General features: G+C 52.4%; 1 protein-coding gene across 1 annotated transcript in view; it reads left to right on the top strand.

Moving 5' to 3' along the window:
• The first annotated feature begins 285 nt into the window (after window positions 1-285).
• NTSR1 (neurotensin receptor 1) overlaps window positions 286-27014 on the top strand; it is a 49771-nt gene continuing 23042 nt past the window's right edge. The window contains exon 1 of the mRNA XM_055543179.1: window positions 286-999. Coding sequence (XP_055399154.1) covers window positions 286-999 — 714 coding nt within the window. The remainder of the gene's footprint in view (window positions 1000-27014) is intronic.

Here is a 27014-nt window from a genome sequence, read left to right as displayed (position 1 = left end):
CCGCCCAGGGACCGGAGGAACCGTGGGATCGGGCATTCGGAGAAAGCTGGGAAAGCGCGGAGCCTGGAGGGAAGCTGCAACCCCCGGTGAGTGCGAGCGCCGAGCGCGCCAGGCTGGCACGGACCGGGTTGGCGCTCCCCGGCTCGACGGCGCGCCCCCTCGGCCTCTCACGCCCACCCCTCGGGCTCCCTCTATTCTGTCCCTGCCTAAGACGCACCCACTCTCCCCCTGGCTTCCAGCCGCGGACCCGGGAAGCACAGCAGCACCCCGCCCCGCGCGCCCGACATGCGTCTCAACAGCTCGGCGCCCGGTGCCTGGGTCGGCAGGACCGGCGACCCGTTCACGCAGCCGCCGTCGGTGCTGGAGAGGGCGCTCCTGGCTCCGGGCTTGGGCAATGGCTCTGGCAACCTGTCGGAGTCCGTACCAGCGGCGCCCAGCAGCGACCTGGATGTGAACACGGACATTTACTCCAAGGTGCTGGTGACCATCGTGTACCTGGCGCTCTTCGTGGTGGGCACAGTGGGCAACTCCGTGACTGCCTTCACGCTGGCGCGCAAGAAATCACTGCAGAACCTGCAGAGCACGGTGCACTACCACCTGGGCAGCCTGGCACTGTCCGACCTGCTAATCTTGCTGCTGGCCATGCCTGTGGAGCTGTACAACTTCATCTGGGTGCACCACCCCTGGGCCTTCGGTGACGCCGTGTGCCGCGGCTACTACTTCCTTCGCGACGCCTGCACCTACGCCACCGCCCTCAACGTGGCCAGCCTGAGCGTGGAACGCTACCTGGCCATCTGCCACCCCTTCAAGGCCAAGACCCTCATGTCCCGCAGCCGCACCAAGAAGTTCATCAGTGCTGTCTGGCTGGCCTCTGGCCTCCTGGCCGTGCCTATGCTCTTCACCATGGGCCAGCAGAACCGCAGCGCAGACGGCCAGCACCCGGGCGGCCTGGTGTGCACACCCATCGTGGGCACCGCCACAGTCAAGGTCGTCATCCAGGTGAGCAGCCTCTTCTGGGGGGCAGGGGCAGGAGTCAGAGGCCACCAGACCGGGATCTCCCCTGGGAGCAAGGGTCCAAGGCGGACCCTCAGGGAAGCCTCAGTGCCTCATCCCAGAAGTAGTTTCCTGTCTGTGTGTCCTCTGGGTACAGGAAGTTGGAGAAAATTTCATGTCCCAAAGAAATTTTATTCCTATGAAGCTGGGAAGGAGTAGGGATGGGGGAGGAGCAGGGGACTCGAGAGCAGCCTGATCCCTGGCTTCTTCCCACCTTTCACTCCAGGGCTGCCAGGCCTCAGCCCTACTTATTTCATCCCCTCCTTCCATCAAAGGGGCTAGAAGCCCAGATTACCGACCTCCCTCGAGCGGAGGCTCTGTGGATGGGCCTCAGCTGTCCCCAGAGCCCCTGAGGTGTAAGGCAAATGTGTGTGCTGGTGTCCTCCTCTTTCCAGAGAGGGTCCCTTCCATCAGCTTCTCGAAAGGCTTTGTGCTTCCCACAGGTGTGGTCCCTCTCCTCTACAACAGAACCCCTATCCCAGACTGCTCCCCCAGGGTCTTCTGGCCTGATGCTGTCTTGGGCCGGTTCCTTAGTTTAGCCTCAGTTTTCCCATCTGTGAAATGGGGCAATCACAGCCCTGGTCTCAGAAGGTACAGGATTCAAGAGAGAAGGTATGGGAAGCCCTTGTCTGGCTCCTGGCGGGTAGAAGCAGTCAGAGGTGCTGTCCCTGGTGGTGGTGGTGATGTTGTTTCTGCTGGAAAATCCTAAGGTATTGGGCCTGGTGGCAGATTGGAGGGCCTGGAGTCGGGTGACCAATGCCCTTGGAGGGTCTGGGTGAAGCATGTGGGGACCCAGGTTGGAGACCTCCCTGGACATTGGCTCAGCCAGGCAGGGGGATTCCAGCCCCAGGGAGAAGGCTTCTCAGGTAGGGCCCTGGCCTGGGATCAGGGTGTCCACCAGAGCAAGTCAGGGAAGAGATACCACCTGGAATGGCATGGTGGCCTCAGGATGTGGGTAGCCATGAAAGGGCGGGGACTCCCTCCACCCCAGAGTGGGATGGGAAAGGAGGGTCTGGGCTGAGCCAGGTTGGAGTGGGAGTAGCCAGAGAGACTGGCTGTCCTGTCTGGCTATCCTTTCACGCCCAAGTCATCAATAGCTTCTCAGCAGAACCCATGCTGCTGCCTCTGAGTATGACAGGGGTGCCGGGCTCCAGAAGCTGGCATGCTTGGGGGTGGGGAAAGTGCCATCTGCACGCCTATCCTGGGCTGCAACTGGCCCTCCACAGGCCACTACCAAGATGGAGCCGGTGGGCAGAATTAAGCCCCAGACTCCTCACCAGCCCTGGCTCCAGGTGTTCCTGTGCGGAGGGGCCCCCGGCAGCCACGTGTAGCAGGAAGATGAATCACAGGCTGCAGGCAGGAGCAACCAGGGCGCGTGTGGTGACAGAGTGGGAATTACCTTCCAGCTTCCTCTGGGGTCTTGTGGGCTGTGCTGGGGCTGGGGAGTTGGGAGACAGCAGCCACGACACCTGGCTGTGAAGGTGGGGCAGGTCAGTCATGCCCACCCAGGAGATGCTGCCCTGAGACCCCCGCCCCCTTGAACCCCTGTGGGCTGGGCCAGGCGCAGCCAGGGTCGGACCATCAAGAAAACACAGCCGCAGAGAGAACCCCCCTCAAGCACCCTCACCCTCTGTTAGTGCCACATGGTCAGACGCCCCAGGAACTTGGCTTGGCTTCCCAAAGGGCCCTCCCTGAATGCTTTTGCTGGGAGGCTGCCATGCTGATGTGGCCTGGGCTGTGTCCTGGTCACTCGTCCACTAGGCAAGTGTCTGTGGAGCTGGCTCTACAGAAGGACCGCGTCTGTGGCCGCAGCTGTAGCACTGCTGAGCGTTTACTCAGCACTTGCTGGCTCCAAGACCTCAGAGAGCGGAGTTTCCATTTTTTTTTAATGGCCTCGGCCATGTGCTCGAGAAAGACTGATGGGCCAGTTGTTAGAGGCGCACTTATTTCTGACACCGACCACTCCCGCGAGGCTCCTTGGGCTCCTGTGTGCTGCTCCATGTGCCTGAAGGAACATTCCTCGTGGGGAAGCTCAGCCCTGGCCTTGCCCCCTCCCCTCTTGTCCCTCTGTGCCATCCACTGTCCCAGGAGAGGTTTCCAGGGGATTTTATGTTCCCCACATGGGCTTCTGGGCCACTTGACATATCTGGGCCAATGTCCACTGTTTTAAACAGTGACATCTATGCAGAGAGGAGCTGGGCACCTGTATCCATGTGTCTCCCTCTCATGGGCTATGTTGGGAAGTGTGGAAAGGTGGGCCAATCAAAACAACCACTCTTTCCAAAACTGGGGCCCCCTCCCAGCCCGAGTGTCTCCCACCAGTCGTGTCAGCCCTCCACCCCGTGAGGTTCCATCCTGGACACTTGCAATCAGAAGTAACGTTTAGAAATGAGATGCTTCGGTGATGAGATTTCTGAGCAACTTGGAGCTGTCATTGCTGGAGTTTTCTGAGTGTGTGGTTGGAGTGGACGAGGTGAGAGGAGCTCATGGTGAGGACAGGGCTTCCCGGGCCAGCAAAGGCCCTGGATCCTGGGCCCCTGGTCAACAGGAAAGCCTGGGAGATGGAGCCTGAGGAGCCTGCCCCGTTGCCCTGGAATGGTCCAGCACCTCCCCAGGGCCCCAGAGGGGACTGGATTCAATCCTACAGGGTAGTGGTATCTCCCTCCCCACTGCCACATTTCCATCCCCTAGTAAATCCTGTCTCCCCAAAGCTGGGGAGTGGGGTAGATCTTCCCAATGCTGGGGAGGGGTGGGGGGAGGTGGATGTCCCCCTCCCGGGTCCTGCTGCTCTAGGAGCAGGGACGGTGGGTATCTAGGAGGTGCCCCAGCTCAGAGCAGCCCCTCTGCATGCACGGTGCCCTCGGGGGGAGAATTAGGGGTCACAGGGCATATGTACCTTTGTTAGAGATCCACCCCCCGCCCTCAAGGCCACAGTAAAACAGCCTCCCCCGCAATCACCCTTCAGACCTGCATCAGCATGGGGAGGGCTCTGGGTCATCACTTCATTGTTACCGTTTTCCAGGACCTGTGGCCCTGACAGCAGCTGCGAGGCTGAGGGCGACGGGGGTGGTGATGGGGTACCCCTGTAATCCGCCTTCGCAGTTGGCCTCTTTCACATTCAGTGCCAGCAGCATTGCTCCTCATGATGGGCTGGGCCCAGCTTCAGAAGGGGCAGCCGGCCCTGGGTGTGGCTTGTATGGGAGGGGCTCATGTCCATGGGCACATCGACTCTGGGCAGCCTCCTGAGCACCGAGGCCATTAAAGTCTGACGTGATCTGTGGATGCAGAGGCCGCCGAGACCTGTCTCCACAAAGTGGAAGAAAATTGGTTCCAATAAAATCAGGCCATGGATCATTTTCTCCGTGTTTCTGTCCTGTGCCACCAGCTGCGCTGTGCCCTCTCCCCCCACCCCCATCCATCCACCTGTTCGCTCCCCTTTCATCCATCGATTTCCCATTCCACCACCTGCAGCCAGCTCACCTCGGTGATGCTGACACTTGTGGCTGAAGTTTGGCGAGTCACAGGGCCCCAGGAGAGTGATGCTATGTTAGGGAAACAGGCAAAGACGTGCCCCCAAAATTGGTGCCTCCTGCTGGATTCACTGCCCAGAATGCAGCTCCTCCCCCGGAAGCATCTGCCCAGCACTCACAACGTGCTGGGTCATGGAAGTTCAGGGCAGGCCAAGGAGCTCTCCTGTATTAAGAGGATTGAAGACGTAGCCCCTGAGCACCAGGCTGGGTTTCCCATCAGACCCAGGTGCAGAAAGGATGCTGCTGCTGAGACAGTAGGGGTGCACTCCTGGGCTCACTAGTGATGTCCTGGCATGCAGTGGGACTTCTTGGTTTGGCGACTGTGCTATGGTTCTGTATAAGGAGAGTCTGGGGCAGTGAGTGGGGCAGGGACCCCCATGAGCAGTCATCCCAAGAGACACCCACTCAGCTTGGGTGTCCTGCTTGGGGACCGCAGCCCATCCCTCGTGTCCAGAGTCTCAGCTCAGGGGGACCAGGACTCTAGCCGTGAGCTTTGGTGCCAGCACGGTACATTCACCCATTGGCCCCAGCAGGACAGTTGTGCTGGGTGATGCAGGGCCTGTGAGGGGAAGAGGGTGTCAACCTGCTCAGGTGGTTGGAGGCCTCCATCCCACCACCAGAGAAGCAGCCAGGTTTCCATCTGGTTATCTGATGGCTTGTGTTTCAAGAGGGAGAGGAATCACAAGCCTTTGTTCCTTTTTTTCTGTTCCAGTGAAACACACATAATGTGAAATTTACCACTTTCTCCGTCTTTAAAGGACCACCACCCTACCCATCTCCAGATGGGGACTTCCCCACTGTCCCCACTCCCCCCTGAGGGAGAATGTGTCCCTACTGGACACCAGCTGCCCCTGCCCCCAGCCCCTACTGTGTGTCTAGGGTTTGGCTGCTCCAGGCCCCTGTCAGACAGGATTTCCAGCCTGCCTTAATCTCTAAGATGTGGTGAAGATGCGGTGGTCACGAGTGAATGCACCGTGCCAAGGAAGGAAGCCAGCCTCAAAAGGTTCCAACTGTATGACTCCAGTCATGTGACTTTCTGGAAGGAAAGTGACGGGCACAGGGCGGGGAGGGGTATTGGCAGTGGGCAATGCATGTTCTGTGTCTTGTGGGTGCTGCCAGCTCTGTGATGGAGCATTATCCAAACTCACAGGGCTTAGATAAAGGATGATTTCCGTGAATAGACACTGTCTCCATGAGTCCCTCAGAGGTTAAAGGCCAAGTCCATGGCCTCACCCTGTGAAGGCAGTTTGGGTGCCAGGTCCTCTTGGGGGGTGGGGGGTGCCTTTGGGCAGGAAAGTACCAAAGGGTCTGAGGGTCATTTCTGGGGAACTCAAATTCCCCAGGCAGCTGCTCGTCCTACACCCCCATCACCCCAGGAGCCAGGCAGATGCTCAGCCCTCTGGGGGGGGACCATGGTACCAAGCTCACAGCTGTGGGGGTTGCCTGCTCCCCAAGATCCCTGCTCTAACCTGGCAGCACCCTGGCATCGAACCTGGCCACCACCGTCCCTGGTGACAGGGCAGCCCCCCAAAGGAAGCATCCAGGCTCCTTGAGCACTGAGAGAGAACCGAGGCCCAGAGAGGATGGGGGCGTCCAAGCCAGGCCCACACCTGCCCTGTCTTTCTGCTCCCACAAGGGGCCCAGATGGAGTGCCCGTGTGCTATGACCCCTGCCCCCTTTGGGGATGTCACGTGCATGCACCTGTGGAGGTGGCTCCATCCCCCATGGCTAGAGCCAGAGGGGGAGAGGGCCAGGGAGCCAGGTGGAGCTGGGCCAGTGCACCCAAGCTGCTAGGGAGGGGGTCTTTTGGGATTTCTTGTCTTTGGCAGCCCAGGATCCAAGGTTAAGTGGCAACTTCTCCACTGACCAACTGCAGGGCCAGGCTACAGATGTGACCTTCTGTGGCTCGGTTTCCTCAATTACCAGCTGGAGGTGACAATTACTCTGTGGGCCAGGAGCAATGGGGCTGAGGCACCCCACGCAGCAGAGGTGGCTTCAAGGAGAGACAGGTTCTCTGATTTGCACCTTTAGGGGCAAACAAGAGCCTCCTGCCCCCAAGAAGGCTCCCCTGCCCCGAGCTGGGAGCTGATCCCACGGTCACACCCAGTCCCAACTCGGGGTCTGTATGCACACATCAGGGTCCTACAGGAGACCCCAGAAACTCCTGAGCCTGGCGTTGTTCTCATACCTGTAGGGTCAGGGACCAGACTGAGCATCTGTCCAGCTCCCCCGAAAAGCCTTCACTGCCTGAGGGCCCCTGAGCCGGGAATCTGCAGCACCATGTGCTTGAAGAATCCCCATCTGTCTTCTGTTATGACACCTCCCCCTTCACCCCCTTCCACACCCCCTCACCCAGCACCACATGCCAAACACAGAGGGTCCTATGGGGAATCTCCCTAAAAGGTGTGCATCCCAGCAGAGAAGACAGAGAAGTGGCAACACAAATAAGTGCAAGTGAACAGGAGAGGCAGTAGGGCTGTGATCTTAGGTAAGGGCAGGTATGACAGCATCTGGGGAAGAAGGTTGCAGAGCTGGAACAGCAGGTACACGGCACCTGCTGGGGTGACATGGCCAGAGCAGGGGAGCCCAGGGCAGGGCAACAAGTGATGAGTGATCATGGAGGACACAGTTCAGTTCAGTTCAGTTGCTCAGTCCTGTCTGACTCTTTGTGACCCCATGGACTGCAACATGCCAGGCCTCCCTGTCCATCACCAACTCCTAGAGTTTACCCAAACTCATGTCCACTGAGTTGGTGATGCCATCCAACCATCTCATCCTCTGTCATCCCCTTCTCCTCCTGCCTTCAATCTTTCCCAACATCAGGGTTTTTTCAAATGAGTCAGTTCTTCACATCAAGTGGCCAAAGTACTGGAGTTTCAACTTCAGCCTCAATCCTTCCGATGAATATTCAGGACTAATTCCCTTTAGGATGGACTTGTTGGATCTCCTTGCAGTCCAAGGGACTCTCAAGTGTCTTCTCCAACACCACAGTTCAAAAGCATCAGTTCTTTGGCACTCAGCTTTCTTCACAGTCCAACTCTCACATCCATACATGACTACTGGAAAAACCATAGCTTTGAGGACACAGGACATCCTTTATCCTGGGAAAATGGGCCCCTCGGAGACTCTGAGCAAGAGGCCATGTGGCTTACACTTCAGACAACCGTTCTCCCTGCCTCTTTGACACAGTGGGGACTCAGGAGGATGGTTAGGAAGTCCACGTGCATGATCAAGATGACCCAGAGCAGGCCGCTTTTGGAGAAGGTGGAAAAATAATCAGATACCAGATCCATTTGTCTTCTTTCTTAGGCTTAAGTTTATATCCAGGCTTCCCTGGTGTCTCAGATGGTAAAGAATCCACCTGCAGTGCAGGAGACCTGGGTTCATTCCCTGGGTTGGGAAGATCCCCTGGAGAAGGGAATGGCAACCAATTCCAGTATTCTTGCCTGGAGAATTCCATGGACCAAGGAGCCTGGTGGGCTGCAGTCCATGGGGTTGTAAAGAGTTGGACAGGACTGAGCAACTAACACTAAAGTTTACACCCAGTAAAAATCATTTGCCTTTGTTTACATCCATGACTTCTGACAAATACAGAGAAGCCTGTAACCACTGACTCCAAAGATAGAGCCCAGTTCTGTCACACAAAAGAGTCTCTGCAACCCACTGCCTTCAACCTCCCCTCTGATGCCAGGTAAATTGAGCCTGTGAGTCTGGCTTTCTTAGAGCCTGAGGTTCACTCATGCCATCGCCTGTGTCAGTAGCTTGTTCCTTTTGTGTGTGGAGGAGTACTCTACTGCACAGATGCTCCGCCACATGCTCACCGCTCACTGTTGGAAGGACTTTTGGGTGGTCTCTGGTTTTGAGCAATTATGAATAAACCTGCTGCAAATATTGATGTGCAGGCCGATGTGTGAACACATGCTTTCATTTTTCTCATTTAAGCATGAGAGTCAGATTTCTGGGTCATACAGGAAGTGTGTTTAACTTCGGAGGAAGCTGCCAGACCTTCCACAGTGGATGTGCCATGTTGACCATCCACTAGCAACGTGGTGGAAAGACAGTTCTCTGCATCCCGGCCGGCACCTGGCACTGTCGGTGTCTGGTTTGTTTGTTTTTCTGCTTTTCATTTATCCATTCTGTAGGTGTGTAGTGGTATCTTGCTGGGGTTTTAACTTGCATTTCCTTGATGACTCATGATATTAAGCATCTTTTCCGGCAGTTACGTGACATCTGTGTATCTTCTTTGGAAAAGTGTCTGTTCCTGTAGTTTGCCTATTTAAAAAAAAAAAAAATATATATATATATATAGGCTGTGCTGACTGTTAGGTGTGGCATGCAGAATCTTTAGTTGTGGCATGTGGGATCTAGTTCCCTGACCAGGGATTGAACCTGCCCCCCCTGCATTGGGAGCACAGAATCTTAGCCACTCGATCACCTGGGAAGTCCCTGGCTATTTTTAAAATTGGGTTGTTTTCTTTTTTAAGATATTTATTTATTTATTTGGTTGCACTGGGTCTTGGTTACGGCACGTGGAATCTTTTGATGCAATGCTAGGGCTTAGTTGCTCCACCGCATATGGGATCTTGGTTTCCCAACCAGGGATTGAATCTGCATCCCCCCACCTTGGAAGGTTGATTCTTAACTACTGGACCACCAGGGAAGTCCTGGGTTGTTTGTTTTCTTATCGTTGACCTTTGCGAGTTTTAAATATATATTCTGCATCTAAGTCTTTTGTGAGATGTGATTTGCAAATATTTTCTCCCCTTCTGTGGCTTGTCTTTGTATTTTCCTAATGTTGCAGGTCACAGAGCAAAAGGTTGGAATTTTGATAAAACCTAACTTATCAAAAATTTTAGTGGCTTATGCAAGGTCACAAAGTGTTTTTCTTTTTTTTATCTTCTGGAATCTATATAGTTCTGTGTTTTACACTTTTAGGCTTATGATCCATTTTGAGTTAATTTCTCTATAGAATGTGAGATATAGGTAATTTTTGCATATACTTACCCAAATGATCAATACCATTTGTGAAAGGATGATCTTTTCTCCTTTGAAGTTTTCTTGTACCTTAATAAAAACTCATCTGACCTTGTGTTTGGGGCTATATCCAGACTGTCATGTGTCCCTTTAGTCTTTGTGCCTGTTCCACCCACAGTCCCACATTCCTGTCGCCACAGCTTTATAGGAAGTCTTTCAAGTAGCGCAAGTGCTCCAACCTTGTTCTTTTCCAAAAGCGTTTTGGCTACTCTAGTTCCTCTGCTTTTTAACATAAATTTTAGAGCCAGACTTTCAGTATCTACAAAAAAGCCTGCAGGTTTCAGTTGGGATTGTGTTCCTCTATACTAATAGATCTACATGGGGAGACTTGACATCTTAATACTGAGCCTTCCGATCCATATGCAAGGTGCATCACTGTATTTATTTAGGTCTTTGATTTTTTTCAATGGTAGTAGATTTCAGCATAGAGATCCTACACATATTTTGTTATGTTTATATCTAATTATTCATGTTTGGGGAATTATATATATATATGTACTTAAATTTTTTTTCTATTTCCTATTTTTTGCAGCTAGTATATATAAATGTGATTGATTTTTAGTTATTGGCCTTATATCTTACAACCATGATAAGTATACTTATTAATTCTAGAAATCCCTCTGTACATTCCCTGGGATTTTTTATGTCAACAGAGATGTTGTTTAAGAATAGAGGAAGTTATATTTCATCCATTCCAAATCTTTAATTTCCTTTTCTTGCCTTATTGGTCTAGCAACAACTTCTAGTATGATATTTAATAGGGGTGGAGGAGAAAGTTTCCCTGCCTTGCTACTGATCTTAGAGAGGAAGTCTTTAGTATTTATAATTAAGTTTGAGGGCTTCCCTGGTGGCTCAGATGGTAAAGAATCCACCTGCAATGCAGCAGACCTGAGTTCAATTTCTGGGTCAGAAAGGTCCCCTGGAGAAGGGAATGGCTACCCACTCCAGTATTCTTTCCTGGAGAATTCCATGGACAGAGAAGCCTGGTGGGCTGTATACAGTCCATGGAGTTACAAAGAGTCAGACACAACTAAGGGACTAATATGAGAGTTTTAGTTTAAATTTTTAGTAAATTTTTTTTAGAATCAGGTGAAGAAAGTTGCCTTCTATGGCTTGTTTGCTGAGAGTTTTATCACAAATGGCTGTTGGGTTTGTCTAAACCTTTGCTTCATGTGTAGGCTTGGTTTACACCTCATCAGTGAAAGCCCACACCCTCCTACACTGGGAGGACTTGCGACTAGACTCAGTCTCTTTTGAGGATGTTGTCCGTTTGATTTTTGGCTTGGTTAGGGTGGGTCTAGACTTTAGGGCATGGTCCTTATTCCTAAGGTGTGGACTTGCTGGCATCTCAGTGGGATGCTTAGTGTGTGAGGAAGACTTCTCTCCCTTCCAGCTCAGCCAGGATACCAGCCACCCTCCCATAAGCCCATCAAGGTCACAGTGTGTGCACACAGCCCAGCCAGCCCAGAACCTACGAGAGACCCCCGCGGGCTTTTGAGGACCCCACCATGCAGGTCCCCCTCCCAGCACCCGAATCTGCAGATTAAAGCCACTCCTGCAGCCCCAAGCTCTGAATTCTGCCTCATCAACTGGAGTAGCCAAGCTCTGCTCAGACCCCAGCTCCTTATGTCACAACGAGGAAAGTGTCCCCAAATAGAGCACTGGGTGACAGCAGACCCCACCTTGTGACTTTCCTGCTCTCGGGAGCCATGGTTGTGCACTGTGGTTTGTCTTGTGTCTGAAAACAATCGCCTGACAAATTGTGTACAATTTTGTAGTTGTTTATGACAGGCGAGCTTGTCCAGTGCCCCAAGTAGAAATCATCTGTGGATTTTAAACATTGCCTACTTTCAAAAATATCTCAGGCAGCTTATGATAAAAGACTTGGTTCAAAGGGATTGTTAAAACAATGTAGCAAAAGAATACATAAAAAGAAACATTGTTATCCTAGAAACATAAAATGGAAGACAGCCCCAGTGTTTGAGTAAATTTTGTACTGAGGCTTATGAAAAAGTGCAACATTATTTGGACTTAAACATTTTTAGCTCTTTGTCTTAAAAGGTGGGTTTATTGTAAATTTCAATAACTCTCTGAGGACACATCTAAAGGTTAAGAGCATTCTTTAGTGAGTGACTCAAAGAGAGTTCCTCTGTTTGAAGAAACATGCCACTTCCAATGTCCTGAAGTTCAGAGAGTCCTGGGGTTGTTTGGAATCGGCCTTGTTCAGAAATTATGAAGTTGTGAGAGCTCACAGCAGGCCGTGGGGTACTGTCACCCGGAGCATCGTTTCCTAGTTGTTTGGCAGGACTGCAAACCTCCAGCTCCCAAGGGTTGGGAGGGAGTGAAAGTGCATCTGGATCGTGTCACTGGGGAGCCCTGTCTGTCCAGTCATCCAGGACACACTGGCTTGGAGCCCATATTGAACACTTGCTCTTTTGTGACTCAGTCCAGTTCGGGCTCTGTGCCCAGCAGGATATGCACGGTCGGAAGCGCTGTCCAGGGTCACTATTTATTGCCGGGGACAAGGGAGAAGCAGTTACATCTGTGCTGACCCATCTCCCAGGCTCTGATGATCTGGACAGACCAGCTGCTCCCGTTGCCGCCAGCCCCACCTGGGGACCCTTAAGAGGAAGGTGTGTCAGGCGGGGGCAGAGATCTCTCTATCCCCAGGACCTACTTGGACAGGCAGTCCTGGGGGCCCCCCTCTGGACTGTCATCAATGTGGGGAACGCTGTGACATCATCCCTTTGTTCTTCCCACCCCAGGGGTTGGCCTGGGGGAGGTAGGGCCAAGTTGAAGTTGAGCACCCCCTGGTGATCTCCCAGTGGTCTGCCTGTCTCCCCGGACAGCAGGTCAGGAGCTCAGGCACCAGCATCCAGGGAAGGAGGCCGGATGGAGAGCCCCATGAGCAAGGGATCAGGCAGCTGAGTCATGGCATGGCCCTTGCTGATGCCCTTATGGCTTTAGCTGGAGGCAGAAGGGAGTACGGCTGGCCTGAAGGCCCCTCTGTCCCCACAGGCTGCTGCAATGCCTGGGTACCAAATTCTGCCCAGCCCCACTGCCCACTCTGCCGAGGTGGACCTGAGCACCCCCAGGAGACGTCTTCTCTGCCTAGGGCTGCCTGGGGTTTGGGGAGGAGGGGCAGACGGGGCACCTGCCACACCCAGGCCAGGGCTCAGTGGGGCTCAGGTCTCACAGGGGCCCAGAGGACAGTGGGCTCCTGGCGTGCTCAGAGGCCCAGAAGATTGGGAAAAAACACCAGCCAGCCACAGTGAGCTGACAAGCAGACAGTGTACCCCCGCCGAGGCGAGCTGCTCTGCAACAGTAAGGCGCCTCTGAGCCCCCACCCTGTCACACTCGCCTGCAGACTCAACGCGGATAATTGCAGGGCACCTAGACAGGGTTAACACCCGCTAAACTTCCTGCAATTCATTTTCCTGACAGCTTGTTTAAGAGACGCTGTCTTGTGTATTAAAAATACCTACTTTTATGTCAGAGCTGGAGAGCAGCTAGAAGGTGCTCAGAAAGCTTCCAGTTAAAACCACACAGGGTGGATCTTCACGTTTTGAAAAAGCTCTAACCCCAAACACTTTCTATGCATCTGCCTGTCACGGAAGCTGCGAGAACCTCACGGTCTCGTGAGCTGATGGTCCTGGGTTTGCAGCAACAGACCACAGAAATCCATTCTCCCAGAACTGGGAGGCTGGGCTCCCAAAGCAGAGTGTGGGCAGAACAGGCTCCCTCAGGGGCTCCCAGGGAGAGTCCTCCTGCTTCTTCCAGCTTCTGTGGTCCAGGCGTCCTGGGCTCATGGCACCTCTCTGCCATCTCTGCTTTCATCTTCTCATGACTTCTCCCCTGTGTCCACGTCGCTCCTCTCTGGCTCTTTCTAAGGACATTTGTCACTGGATTTAGGGCCACCCCTATCCAGAGTGATCTCATCTTGAGATCCTTAACTGCATCCATGGAGACCCTTTTTCCAAATAAGGTCCCATTCACAGGATCCAGGGGTTAGGACTGGGGGCCACCAATAACCCCACTAGATCCCACTTGCAAGGGCAGAGACAGAAAGTGGGATCAGGGCCAACTCTCCTGGACAGAGGGCTGGCCCCTGTGTGCTGCCTGCCCGGGTCGTCTCAGCTCAGGCCCGTGAGGGGCCCCTGGGTGAATGCTGGAGCAGGAAGGGCTGAATGCAGACCTCCCAGGCCTCCAGTGCAAGTGCCCAGCACAGTCCCAAGACCAGCCAGGATGGTGTCTCAGCAGAGGAGATGCTCTCTGACCTCCCTGCAAGGACATGGCCCTGGGTGGGGTGGGGCTGGGGGAGGAAGAGGACACAGGTCAGGCAGGCCACAAATCCTCTTTCATAGATATTCTCATTTGACCCCCGTGGTGAACCTGTGAGGTTGGGACCACGAACACATGGGTTCTGTCACTGCTTTCTCCCTACGCCCCGCAGGCCTGTAAAGAATAGGCCTCTGAGGATGAGCCTCAGGATCCTCTACCAGGCTTGGCCAGTTGTTTTACCTGTTCACACCTTGTCAGGTAGCTCCACCTGTTCACACCTCGTCAGGTAGCCCCACCTGTTCACACCTTGTCAGGTAGCCCCACCTGTTCACACCTTGTCAGGTAGCCCCACCTGTTCACACCTTATCAGGTGGCTCCTTGGCTGAAAACTCTCACTGCCTGCTGGAGCGTGCTGACTTGTCCCAGCTTGGTCCCGTCTGACACTGTGATGAACCAAAGTTGAGCTCAGTTTGACTTGATGACCACGCACGAGCCTACAGTGAAGGACAGGTGCCTGTGACAGTCAAGGGGGTCAAATGTAGGGAGCCAGCCATGGCAAAGAGGTTACGGCGAGGTCTGTGGCTCCAAGGGTCCATCCTTTCTGCTCCAAGCATGAAAACTTTAACACCTCTGTGGGGCCTCTGAACCTGGGTCAGAATCCATGCTGTCTCCACGTGGCCATGTGAAGCCCAAGGGGACACATGTGCAGAACAAGCCTGGGTTTACTCCTGGGACTCAGCAGCCGAGATGGCTCTGCTGTGCGGGGTGGCCGGGAAGGGCAGGTGTGGATGCTGGGTCCCTGATCAGGAGGCTGTGCTGGCCCAAGGGTGAGCCAGAAAGGGGGTGCAGCAGTGAGGCCAGACTGTGGACAGTTTCCCAGCACCCTCCAACCCAGTGTCTGGGCACCCTCCCTACCCACTAGGCTCCCTGACCTGGGCACAGGGGGGTTCCCAGTGGCTCTGCCTCAAGGCCCTCAATCCCTGCTCCATTCCCTGGGGCCCTAGTGGTCCCCTGAAGAGCCAAGAGCTCCCCTCCCTGTCTTGCCCCTGGGCTTGACCAGACAGAGACTGAAAGGAGCTGCCAGACAGTGGCCCAAGGGACGAGGTCACCGGCACCCCAATGACAAGGAGTGTCTGGTTGACATTTAAATCATTTGAGCCAATTCCAGCCCTTTCTAGGGGTGTTAATGGAGTCCTTCCCTGACCTTTTTCACTAAATCTCAAAAGGGATGGGGCACCCCTGGGTCAACTTCCCCCACACTCTCAGAAACTATGAGCTGGGGTCATGGTGCAGGAACTATTTAGAATCCAGCACCAGCATGCCAGGACAGAAATAGATCTCCAGGGAGGCTCCGGTGTCCAAGAGCCAGTGGCTCAGGCCCCAGCTGCCTCGGGACTTCCACTGCTATTACCAATAAATTAAACTTGTTTTTGTTTCTCCTGCTCTGGAGAAATAGCCGCTGTCAGAGCATGGAATCCAGGAGGGCAGGCTCTCAATGAAGGAACGCCTGAAGGGGCCCCATGTGACCCTCTCCTCTACACTTTTTGCCCCTCTGGGAAATGGAGTCGGTCACCCCAGTTACCCGCATGTGGGTCCCAGGAGCTCCTGACTGTCCCATGCAGTGTGGCCCCTGGAAGACAGGAACCCTCCACAGACATCATGGGATTAGTCAATTCACAGATCTGAGGTCAAGTGGCTCCATATCCACAAACAGTGAGGGTGCCCACAACCCAGGGGGTCTGCTCATCCATTACTACCACAGGAGAGACGGGTGCTGAATGATGCTTGTGACCCTCATCACTTCTGACAGCATTTGGGTGTCACACTGTTGCCTCTAGGGTTGCTTTGGAAACCAGATGCTGTGGTGCAGCCGATCGATCCCCTGGCTCCATCAAGAGGATAAAGGGGTGGGCGCTGGTGTTTGTGAGCACTGACTATCAGGAAGGAGAGGGCTTAGTGTCACCCAGGCTCGTTGGTCACACAGGTGCTGGGTGTTCCTGGAGTCCCAGAGAGAGACTGTCTCGTTCCAACCAGAAGAGTTATCTTCTGAAGCCAGGTCAGGTCATGTCGAGCCCCCACAAGAGCCCATGCAGGCCCCTTCAACCCGGAGGGCCTCTGTGCACACATGCCCCCATCTCCCCAAAGACTTGTCATCTAGGGCTCTCTCTCTCTCTCTCTCTCTCTCTCTCTCTCTCCAGCTCCCTCTGCCCTCTACCGCACCCAGCATGGCACCTGAGCCTGTGGGCACAGTCCCTGAATCGCCATGAGTATGAAGCAGCAAGGCTGGGAGGGCAAGGGGATCACAGGGACCCCAGCCCGGAGTTTGCCGGGAACAGGTGGGTTCAAGTTCCGGAGTGCGGCAAGGCACAAACAGCTTGTCTCTGCCCCTGAACATAAACACGGCTGTCACCACCTGGAACACAGTTTCCTTCCCTGTGATAGGGCCCATCCAGCAAGCAGGTTGCAGCCAGCTTCTTTCCACAAGCCTGCCGGCACTCAGCAAAGCAGCTCTGGGCAGCGGCTCCAAGCCCCTGGCTAGCAACCAGGTGACTCCAGCAGGCTGCACAGATGGGGCAGCTGGACAGAATTTCTACAAGGACATGTGTCCAAGGCAGCTGGAGGGTGCACCTCGGCTGGAAGAGGTGGACCCTGGACCAGTCATCGTATCTGGTTGAAAGCTCAAATGGCTCCTGGATGTTAGGAATCCAGGCAAATAGCCTGGGCAGACCTTGGTCAGCAGGAGCTTCCTGAGGGCCAGCAGGGAACTGAGGCACTGCCCAGGGACCTGCCCTGTTTCCTCTGAGTTTCCCTGGGTCCTTCCTGGAGTCTGGGGGGAAATGTTGACTCACACTGGCCAGGCTTCACTCCTGCTTGAGAGCAGGTAAAGCGGGCCACAGGACAGAGTAGCTGGGTGCCACACCCTTGGCCCTCCAGTGCTGCGACCAACTCGGGGCCCAACCCTGCCCCAAGTGCCCTACACTTCTCACCCTCTGTCAGAGCAGACAGTGCCAGGCCAATCAGAGTTCTAGGATTGCCCAAACTCTATGGCTCATTCAGGCCCCAAACAGCACCATTTGGGCTCTTTACAGCCCTCCCAGGACTCCCTATGAGGACAAGGAAGAGTGACATTGACTTTCAAGCAATGTCAGCTTCCCGAAGCAGGGAGGGCTTCCTGGAGGGAGGGCTTCCTGGAGGAAGGACCAAGAGGCTTTCAGGTCTGGGGAAGTGGGTGATTGCTCCCCCCAGATTTTCTGAGCATCTGAGTTTTGACCCAGTAGGACAGAGTCTCGGGCTCCTTGACTGTGATGTCCTCACCTCCCGCCACTGTTCAGCAGGGCTCCAGGGCTGTCTCGTCCATGAAGCTCTCCACCCCGTAACCTCACAGCTCCTGTGCCGACCTCGGGCTCCACTCCTCCCTGAGTAACGAAGGCAGAGTCCAATAAGGCATCCCTGACTCCCCAACATCTGGCTTGGTTGGAAAACTGCCAGCTTTCCTCTGGGGGTGGACAGACAGACGGATGCTCAAGGCAGGAGTACGGAAAGCTTCCATTCAACCCCAGCTTTGCTCCTGCGGGTTTTTACGTTTGGTTCTAAAAACGGCAGAGGGCTCATTTCTCAACTTCCCCTCTGCAAAGCTGTTTCTATTTCAGTGAAAATTGAATGCATTGGTGGTTTTAATTGCTGGCCAGTCCCTGGACCCGTTTCCACTCGGGCTGAACCAGAGCTCTGCAGAAGATAGGTGTGCACAGTGAAAGTTTATTTCTGTGTGCGTGTCTTGCTCACAAAGAGAAAGAAGAAGAGAACCATCCATGAAGGGCGAGCGTGCTGACTGGAAGGCTAGACTTTCTCTGCCAAGCAGATTGCAAGGCAGTCGTGTTTGTGAGACAAACACCTGTTCCTCATTCAGAACAGAGGCATGTCCCCCAGGCCCACCTGGACAGGCCAGCAGATGCTTGGGCCGGATACTGGCAGCTACACCCACGGTCCCCACAGCAGGGCCCAGGGCTCAGGATGCAGATGCCTCTCAGCAGAGAAGAACTTTGGGTAGATTTTATTCTGAGGGCACTGGGGACTGGAATTGGAGAGGGGGCCTGTCTCCTCTCTCCTAACTGCAGTAAGAGAGATGCTATCTGGTCATCATCCTTCCATGCCTGGGAGCTCTTGGCCAGCAGGGAGCTCTCCGTGGCCTTTCCCAGGCTGCAGTCCATGGACTCCTCCAGGCCAGTTTCTCTGTTCTGCCCACCGCCCCAGGACAGCCCAGTCAGGAAGCGTTAGGTCCCTAGAGACACAGGCATGGAAGGCAAGGGGCTCAGGAGAAGTCCAGCCTCAGCCCCTCTCACTGGAATCTGAGCTATTTGGAGCTGGTCCCGCTGGGAGGTGGGGGCTGGGCTGTGGCCCACATAGTGGACATCTCTGAGTCAGGGGTGACTCTGGTCACATGGGGCCTGTGTCATGGCCAGGACCTGCAGCGAATCACCTCAAAGGTGGCCTCTGTGGCACCATCAGCTCCAGCCCCGCGGAGGACACATGTTCTGCCCCTGGAGTTTGGGACTGTGTCCAAGGTCCCCACCCAGGCACGGCCACTGGCAGCACCATTCAGTGGGTCTGTGACCCACCTCAGCAGCCAGGGTGGAGCTCAGGGTGATGAGTTTGGGGATGGGCAGAGATGATGGCCCAGACGACCAGGCACCCCAGCTTCCCCACCCAAAGCCCCCACTCATCCAGACCTCTGTGTCCTGGCCCCCTGGACCCAAGGTGCCCTGGCCCCCTGGACACAAGCTGCCCCAGCGGGCACCTGAAGGCCTCAGACCTCACCCCGGGCCTCGGCCAGGACGTTGAGCCCTCATGCCTCGGTTTTCTCAGCCTCTAAGTTTGTGCCCACTTTAAATGCAACTGGATGTGTCCTGAGGAAGGTGACCACAGGAGTGGGGGCACCCAAGGTCCCCCAGCGGGGACTGAGGACCAAGGAGCCTGGTCACTGTTTCTAAATGTCTAAATTCTGCCCAGAGGCAGTGTGAATTTCTTACCATCTCCATATAAATCTCTGGAAAATTCTGCCTTTTCCAGAATGTCATACAAAGAGTTGGAATCATAGTCCGTAGGCTTTTCAAATCAGCTTCTTCCACTTAAAGATGCCCTTAAGTTTATTCCATGTCTTTTCATGGCTCAATAGTGCCTTTGTTTTTAGCGCTGAATAATATTCCATGGTCTGGATGCACCCTGGTTTTTATTTATTCACCTGCTGAAGGTTATCTTGGTTGCTTCCAAGTTTTGGCAATGTGAATACAGCTGCTATGAACCTCAGTGTGCAGGCTTTTGTGTAGATATACATTTTCCGCTCCTTTGGATAAATACCAAGGAGCACAATTGCTGGATTGTATGGTGAGAGTGTGTTTAGTTATATAAGAAACTACAAACTCTTCCAAAGTGGCTGTAATACCATGTGGCATCCCCACCAGCACAGAATGAGAGTTCCTGGGGCTCTGTATCCTCTCCAGCATGTGGTTGTCCTCATTTTTATTTTAGCCATTCACATTGTATCTCCATTTGCATTGTATCTCTCTTGGCATTATATCTCTAGTTCACATTGTATCTATCTCCATTCACATTGTATCTATCTCCATTCACATTGTATCTCCTTGTCTTGGTTTGCCTTTCCATAATGACTTAGCACGGATTCCCTGGTGGCTCAGAGGAAAGAATCCTCCTACCAATGCAGGAGAGGAGGGTTCCAACCCTGAGTCAGGAAGATCCCCTAGAGAAGGAAATGGCAACCCACTCCAGTATTCTTGCATGGAGAATCCCATGGACAGAGGAGCCTGGTGGGCTACAGCCCATGGGGTCTCAAGAGCCAGACATGACTTAACAACTAAACCACCACCACTACCATCAAAGACAGGTTGTTAAGCACCTTGATTTCTTATGCTTATTTTGTCATCTGTGGGTTTTTTTTTTTTTTTTTTTTTGATGAGGTGCCTGTTCAGAGCTTTTGCCAATTTTTAAATTCCTGTTGTTGAGTCAAGAGAGTTCTTTTGTATTATGGAGGTTTTCTCCTATGTTTTTATTGTGCCAGGTTGAACCTATGATATCATAGGAAGTCCTGAAGCCAGTGGTCAGTCCTCCAACTTTGTTCTTCAATGTTATGTCCACTGTTCTGGTCTTTCACCTCCTCTCCACTTAAACCTTAGAATAAGTTCATTGATATATACAAAATAACTTCTTGAGGTTTTGATGGTGTTGAGTTGAATCTGTAGATGAAGAGAATTGAAACAGTAACAGTGTTGTCTTCTTGTCCATGAACATGGACTCTCTCCATTGATTTAGGTGTTCTCTGATTTGTAATTTTTCTTCTGTATATCCTGTACACATGCAATTAGATTTATAACTAAAGTATTTCATTTTGGGTGCTACTGGCAAGCAGGGGCTGGCCAGGATGGCCTGCACGCAGATCTCCACCCACACTTGCTCACGGGGTGACAGGACCTCTCTTTGCCTTGGATGGCTCCCCATCTGGACCATGGTGAGGATGCAGGGAACTGGCATCTGTGAGTCACTGAGTGGTGCCTGGCAGGGAGCCCCCGTGTCAGGGTTTGGAGATAAAGGCCACTTGCTGGCCCCCTGCTCTTCAAGCAAATTTCCAAATTTTCTTGAACCAGCTTTAGCAGTTAAGACAGTTTAAAACAGGAAGTCTACCTTGAGCCCAACCCAAACCTACTTTGCTTTGGTTCAGTGTCCACATTACTGGGCCTTTGACCTGCTGGGCAAATGCACCTGTTTTTACCTCACAAGCAGGAGGGTGCACGGGGCCCATCACTGGGCTGGTCAGCCTTGGGCTGGCCAGGCCCTGCAGCTGCCAAAGAAGGCCCGAGTGTGGACCCCAGGCTCCCTCTGACTGTCCAGCTCACAGACCAGCTGCCCCAGCCATCTGTCGGTGCCTGTGGCTACAGGGGAGAGAACCCCAGAGCTCCCCATCCCGTGTCAGAGATGGACGAGGAGCCAGGAGTGCACACATCCGGGGGGAGGGCCACAGCCTTGTCCCACTCCCACCACTGGGCCAAGGCCAAGGGAGCCCTGTGTCTTGGTCAGAGCCCCACGCGGAGACCTTTAATTTAGGAAAGTAGGTCAATCAACAGGGCAAGGGTGCCCCCACCCCATTCCGTGGTGCAGCTTCTCTTCCCCTGCTTGTCGGGGTCACAGTGAGGCAGCCCCAGGCCTGCAGACCCTGCTGATGTCTAGGTGACAGTGACCTCTGGTGACTGTGCGGGCATCTGTCAGACTTGTCATGTTGCTGCGAGAGGCCTGGGGCCCCAAGCGGGCTGTGGCCTGGGAGCCACGACCCGCCTGGGTATCCAGCATGAATATTCATGCAGGTAATCGACTTGCAAATCCCAAGTAATTTACATGTCATAAACAGAATGTGGATGTCTTTTCAGGATAAGATCTGTCAGGGAAAATGAATCTTGATTAGCAGTTGTAACAGGGAAACAGTCTCCATGTCCACGTCTGAGTCCTTGTCCTCGCGAGGCTGCTGGGAGGCACCTTGTGCGACCACCCTTCAAAGTCTCAGCTCTGGGGATAAATGTTAGCACAAATCTGGGGAGAAGGAGGCGGTAGGTTCCCTCGTGAGCTGCCCCTGACCCACACTCCTCTCTGTGGGCCATGAACTGTGTCTTGGGCAGGGTCCCCCCTGGGCTCCCCACTAGAGTCAGTCTGTGTCCATCCCAGTATTCTGAGTGGGGAGGACAAGTTCTAGAAAGTGTGACTGCTGTTGACCAGCTCAGGGCCTCTTACCCAATCATGTGGCAGATGGTCCGGGCCTTGAGAGGGCGGGTCCACCACCCTCTGATGGAGGCTCTTGACTCGGGTCTCAGGTAATGACAAAGATTCTGAGCGGGGTAAGCAGACCTCGCACAGGGATTAGGACTGTGACAAAGCTGTGACTGGCGTGTGTCAGGCCCTGTGACAGCCCAGACACGGTTGCCCCCACTCCCCGCATCACTAATCAAGTTCTGAGAGCTGACTCTGACCCCTCCACCCCCATGGCCACCCTCAGAGCTGAGTGCTGTCCCCACTGTCCCCATTTATGGAGAAGGAGACTGAGGCTGGGGATGGTGGGGGAGGGGAGCCACTCACTTCTGCCTCTTCTCCTGGGTGTTCCCACCCTTCCCAGCACCTTGTCCTCGGTAGCTCCTTGGCATAACTCCGGTTCATTTCTGGGGCTGGGCAGGTGATGGGGCAGGAAAGCGAGATTTCCTGGGGTGCACCTTGTGGCTCCTCCCCCCTCCTTGGAAATCTTGGTGCATCTGGACACTTCCTGGGGTGTGGAGAAGGCCAAGGTCTGTTTCTGGAAGCCATGGCCCCAGACTCAGGCTACCCCGGGGTCCCTGCTGCTCCTCCAGTGTCCCCCTGAGGGGCTGCCTGCCCACTGTTCCTGCTGGGTGGCTTTATCTTTTAGCACAATTTTCTCATGACTCCCTTTAAATGAATGACTAACTTGACCTTGTGCAGGTTCTGACACATCCCATTTTAGGGGTGACCCTGGGGTTTGAAGGCTGCACTTTTCTCTCCCCTGTGGGCCAGAGGTGGGACCCAGGGAGGGGGTGCAGGCATCACGGGCTGTGGGGCAGACGTTTCTGAAAACTGCTCTTCAGGGCTTCTCATAAGAACCTCGAGCTGCCCTTTGCAATGCAGTGTCCAGTCTGAATCCCAGGAACTTTTGGTGAAAACTACACACTCGTGACTCCAGAGAGCTCATAGGAAGCACAAACATCAGCACCTCACTAGTGCTTTTTATTCTGGTTGCTTGTTGAAATGGTAATATTTTGAATAAATTAAGTTAAATAAAAAATCCATTAATGAAATTATTTCCACCCATTTCTACTTTGTTAATATAGCCATTGGAAAATTGTAAATCATTTATGGCTGGCACAAGCCAGGCTGTTCCACTGGGCTGTTCAGCCACAGACACTGCCCCCAGCGGGGAGGAAGTGGCCTGTCCATGCATGTGGGAATCTTGTGTGTACTTGGGGCCATTCTCCAGAGTCTGCCCAAGCCTCCCCAACCCACTGCCACTAGGGCCCCCACCCACCCCATGTGGAGATGGTTCATCCCTCCCTTTGCCAGCTGTTCTGGACTGAAAGTGTCCCCCCAGATTCCTATGTTGAATCACTGGCCCTAGTCATGGGTTAAGGGGTAGGGCCTTTGTGGGGTGATGGGGTCTTGAGGGTACAGCCCCTCATGATGGGATTAGTGCCCTTATAAGAGGCCAGAGGACCCCCATCCTCTTTCTGCTGCAGGAGAACACAGAAGGCAGCCTCCCCCAAGCCCATCTACACTGGCACCTGGTCTCCCCCTCTGGCCCCCAGAGCTGTGAGAGATTGATTCTACCATGTATAGGCCACACCGTTACGGTGGCCAGGGCAGGGGAGGGGTGGGGGGAGCGTGTATTCATCTGTTCGGTGTGTGAGTGGCTGGGAGCGCTGTGCTCAATTCCTGGGCAGCCAGCTGGGGGTGGGGTGGGGGGAGAAGCAACTCAGTGACACACACCATGCCCCAGGGAATGGCTCACTCTTGACCTCTCTGTCCTCTGGGGCCGTGCCACTGCCCACCTGGCCTGCTGGGAGCTATGGGGAGGCCTGTCTCTGCTTGGTGCTCCACACAGGCCCTGCCAACTGGGGCCAGCCCCATTCACAGTTATGCAAATTGCCATAATTGCAGGCAGGAGGTGGGGCCTCTGGAAGCCTGTCTGCTCTGTGCCAGGATGCCACGGTTCAGCTGGATCTCGCTTCTGCATCAGAACCCAGTGTCAGCGGCTTGACACACCCCCAGTCTAACAAATGAACGGACTGTGCCTTTGTGACAAGTGCAGTGCTGGGAGGGGGAATTTAGTTCCTTGCATGGGTGGAGAAAACATGCAGACAAAGAGGCCCCAGGAAGAGATGCCCACTGCAGGGAGAAGCACCCCGTGGGCTGTTGGCCCCACCCTCCTCCACAGTTCGAGGATGGGATGGTGGCCATGCCCCTGGAGCCTCCCCAGGTGGCAGCCACCCTGTCCATCGCTCCCTGGGGCGGTCACCCCAGGAAGCTGTCTCCATTTGCTCTGATGGACAAGGCTGGAGGCTTCTACCAGATTCCAGGTACTGATCTTGACCATGTCCTTTTTTTTTTTCATTGAAAGATAATTGCTTTACAAAATTTTGTTGCTTTCTGTCAAACCTCAACATGAATCAGCCATAGGTATACATATATCGCCTCCCTTTTGAAGCTCCCTCCAATCTCCCTCCCCATCCCACCCCTCTAGGTTGATACAGAACTCATATTTGAGTTTCCTGAGCCATACATCCAGTTCCCATTGGCTATCTATTTTACATATGGTAATATAAGTTTCCATGTTACTCTTTCCTTACAGAAATCTCTCCTTCCCTCTCCCCATGTCCATTCTATTCTCTATGTCTGTTTCTCCATTGCTGCCTTGTAAATAAATTCCTCAGAACCATTTTTTTAGATTCTGTATATGTGCGTTAGAATATGATATTTATCTTTCTCTTTCTGACTCACTTCACTCTGTATAATAGGTTCTAGGTTCATTCACCTCATCAGAACTGACTCAAATATGTTCCTTTATATGGCTGAGTAATGTTCCATTGTGTATATGTACCACAACTTTATCCACTCATCTGTTGATGGGCATCTAGGTTGCTTCCATGTTCTAGCTATTGTAAATAGTGCTTCAGTGAACAGCGGGGTACATGTGTCTTTTTCAACCCTGGTTTCCTCAGGGTATATGCCTAGGAGTGGGATTGCTGGATCATATGGTGGTTTTATACCTAGTTTTTTTTTTTAAGGAATCTCCATACCATCTTCCATAGTGGCTGTATCAATTTACATTCTCACCAACAGCGCAAGAGTGTTCCCTCTTCTCCACACTCTCTCCAGGATTTATTGTTTGTAGACTTTTTGATGATGGCCACGACTGAAGCGACTTAGCAGCAGCAGCAGCATTCTGACCAGTGTGAGGTGATATCTCATTTAGGTTTTGATTTGCATGTCTCTAATAATGAGCAATGTTGAGCATCTTTTCATTGTTTGTTAGCCATCTGTATGTCTTCTTTACAGAAATATCTGTTTAAGTCTTTTTCCACTTTTTGATTGGGTTGTTTGTTATCTTGGCATTGGGTTGTATGAGCCGCTTATATATTTTGGAAATTAATCCTTTGTCAGTTGTTTCATTTGTTAATATTTTCTCCCATTTCAAGGTTTGTCTTTTCACCTTGCTTATAGTTTCCTTTGCTGTGCAAAAGCCTTTAAGTTTAATCAGGTCCCACTTGTTTACTTTTGTTTTTATTTCCATTACTGTAGGAGGTGGGTCATAGAAGATCTTGCTTTGATTTATATCATCGAGTGTTCTACCTATGTTTTCCTCTAAAAGTTTTATAGTTTCTGGCCTTACATTCAGGTCTTTAATCCATTTTGAGTTTATCTTTGTGTTAGGAAGTGTTCTAATTTTATTCTTTTACATGTAGCTGTCCAGTTTTCCCAGCACCATTTTTTTTTAAACTTTACATAACTGTATTAGTTTTGCCAAATATCAAAATGAATCCGCCACAGGTATACATGTGTTCCCCATCCTGAACCCTCCTCCCTCCTCCCTCCCCATTCCATCCCTCTGGGTCGTCCCAGTGCACCAGCCCCAAGCATCCAGTATCGTGCATCGAACCTGGACTGGCTACTCATTTCATACATGATATTTTACATGTTTCAATGCCATTCTCCCAAATCTTCCCACCCTCTCCCTCTCCCACAGAGTCCATAAGACTGTTCTATACATCAGTGTCTCTTTTGCTGTCTCGTACACAGGGTTATTGTTACCATCTTTCTAAATTCCATATATATGTGTTAGTATACTGTATTGGTGTTTTTCTTTCTGGCTTACTGCACTCTGTATAATAGGCTCCAGTTTCATCCACCTCATTAGAACTGATTCAAATGTATTCTTTTTAATGGCTGAATAATACTCCATTGTGTATATGTACCACAGCTTTCTTATCCAGCACCATTTATTGAAGAGGCTGTCTTTGCCCCATTGCATATTCTTGGGTCCTCTGTCAAAAATAAGGTACCCATAGGTGCATGGGATTATTTCTGTTTTTGCACCATTGGCCTATATTTCTGTTTTTGTGCCAGTACCATACTCTCTTGATGACTGTAGCTTTGTAGTATAATCTGAAGTTAGGAAGGTTGATTCCTCCAGCTCCATTCTTCTTTGTCAAGACTGCTTTGGTTTTTGGGGTCTTTTGTGTTTCCATATGAATTGTGAAATTTTTTGTTCTAGTTCTGTGAAAAATGCCATCAGTTATTTGATAGGGATCACATTGAATCTGTAGATTACATTTGGTAGTATAGTCATTTTCACAGTATTGATTCTTCCTACCCAGGAACATGGAATATCTCTCCATCTGTTTATGTTATCTTTGATTTCTTTCATCAATGTCTTATGATTTTCTGTGTACAGTTCTTTTGTCTCCTTAGGTAAGTTTATTCCTAGATATTTAATTTTTTTGTTGCAATGGTGAATGGGATTGATTCCTTAATTTCTCTTTCTGATTTTTCATTGTTAGAATATAGAAATGCAAGTGATTTCTGTGTTGATTTTGTATCCTGAAGCTTTTCTAAATTCACTGATTAGCTCTAGAAATTTTCTGATGCCATCTTTAGGGTTTGCTGTGTACAGTATCATGTCATCTGCAACAGTAAGAGATTTACTTCTTCTTTTCTGATCTGGATTCCTTTTATTTTGTTTTCTTTTCTGATTGCTGTAACTAGGACTTCCAGAACTATGTTGAATAATAGTGGTGAAAGTGTACACCCTTCAGTTCAGTTCAGTCACTCAGTTGTGTCCGACTCTCTGCGACCCCATGAACCGCAGCATACCAGGCCTCCCTGTCCATCACCAACTCCTGGAGTCCACCCAAACCCATGTCCATCAAGTCGATGATGCCATCCAACCATCTCATCCTCTGTCATCCCCTTCTCCTCCTGCCCTCAATCTTTCCCAGCATCAGGGTCTTTTCCAATGAGTCAGCTCTTCGCATCAGGTGGCCAAATTATTGGAGTTTC

The sequence above is a fragment of the Bubalus kerabau genome, chromosome 13, assembly GCF_029407905.1.
Source record: "Bubalus kerabau isolate K-KA32 ecotype Philippines breed swamp buffalo chromosome 13, PCC_UOA_SB_1v2, whole genome shotgun sequence".
NCBI lineage: Eukaryota > Metazoa > Chordata > Mammalia > Artiodactyla > Bovidae > Bubalus > Bubalus kerabau.
The sequence above is the reverse complement of the archived record's forward strand: the minus strand, read 5'-3'. Positions and strand labels throughout refer to the sequence as shown.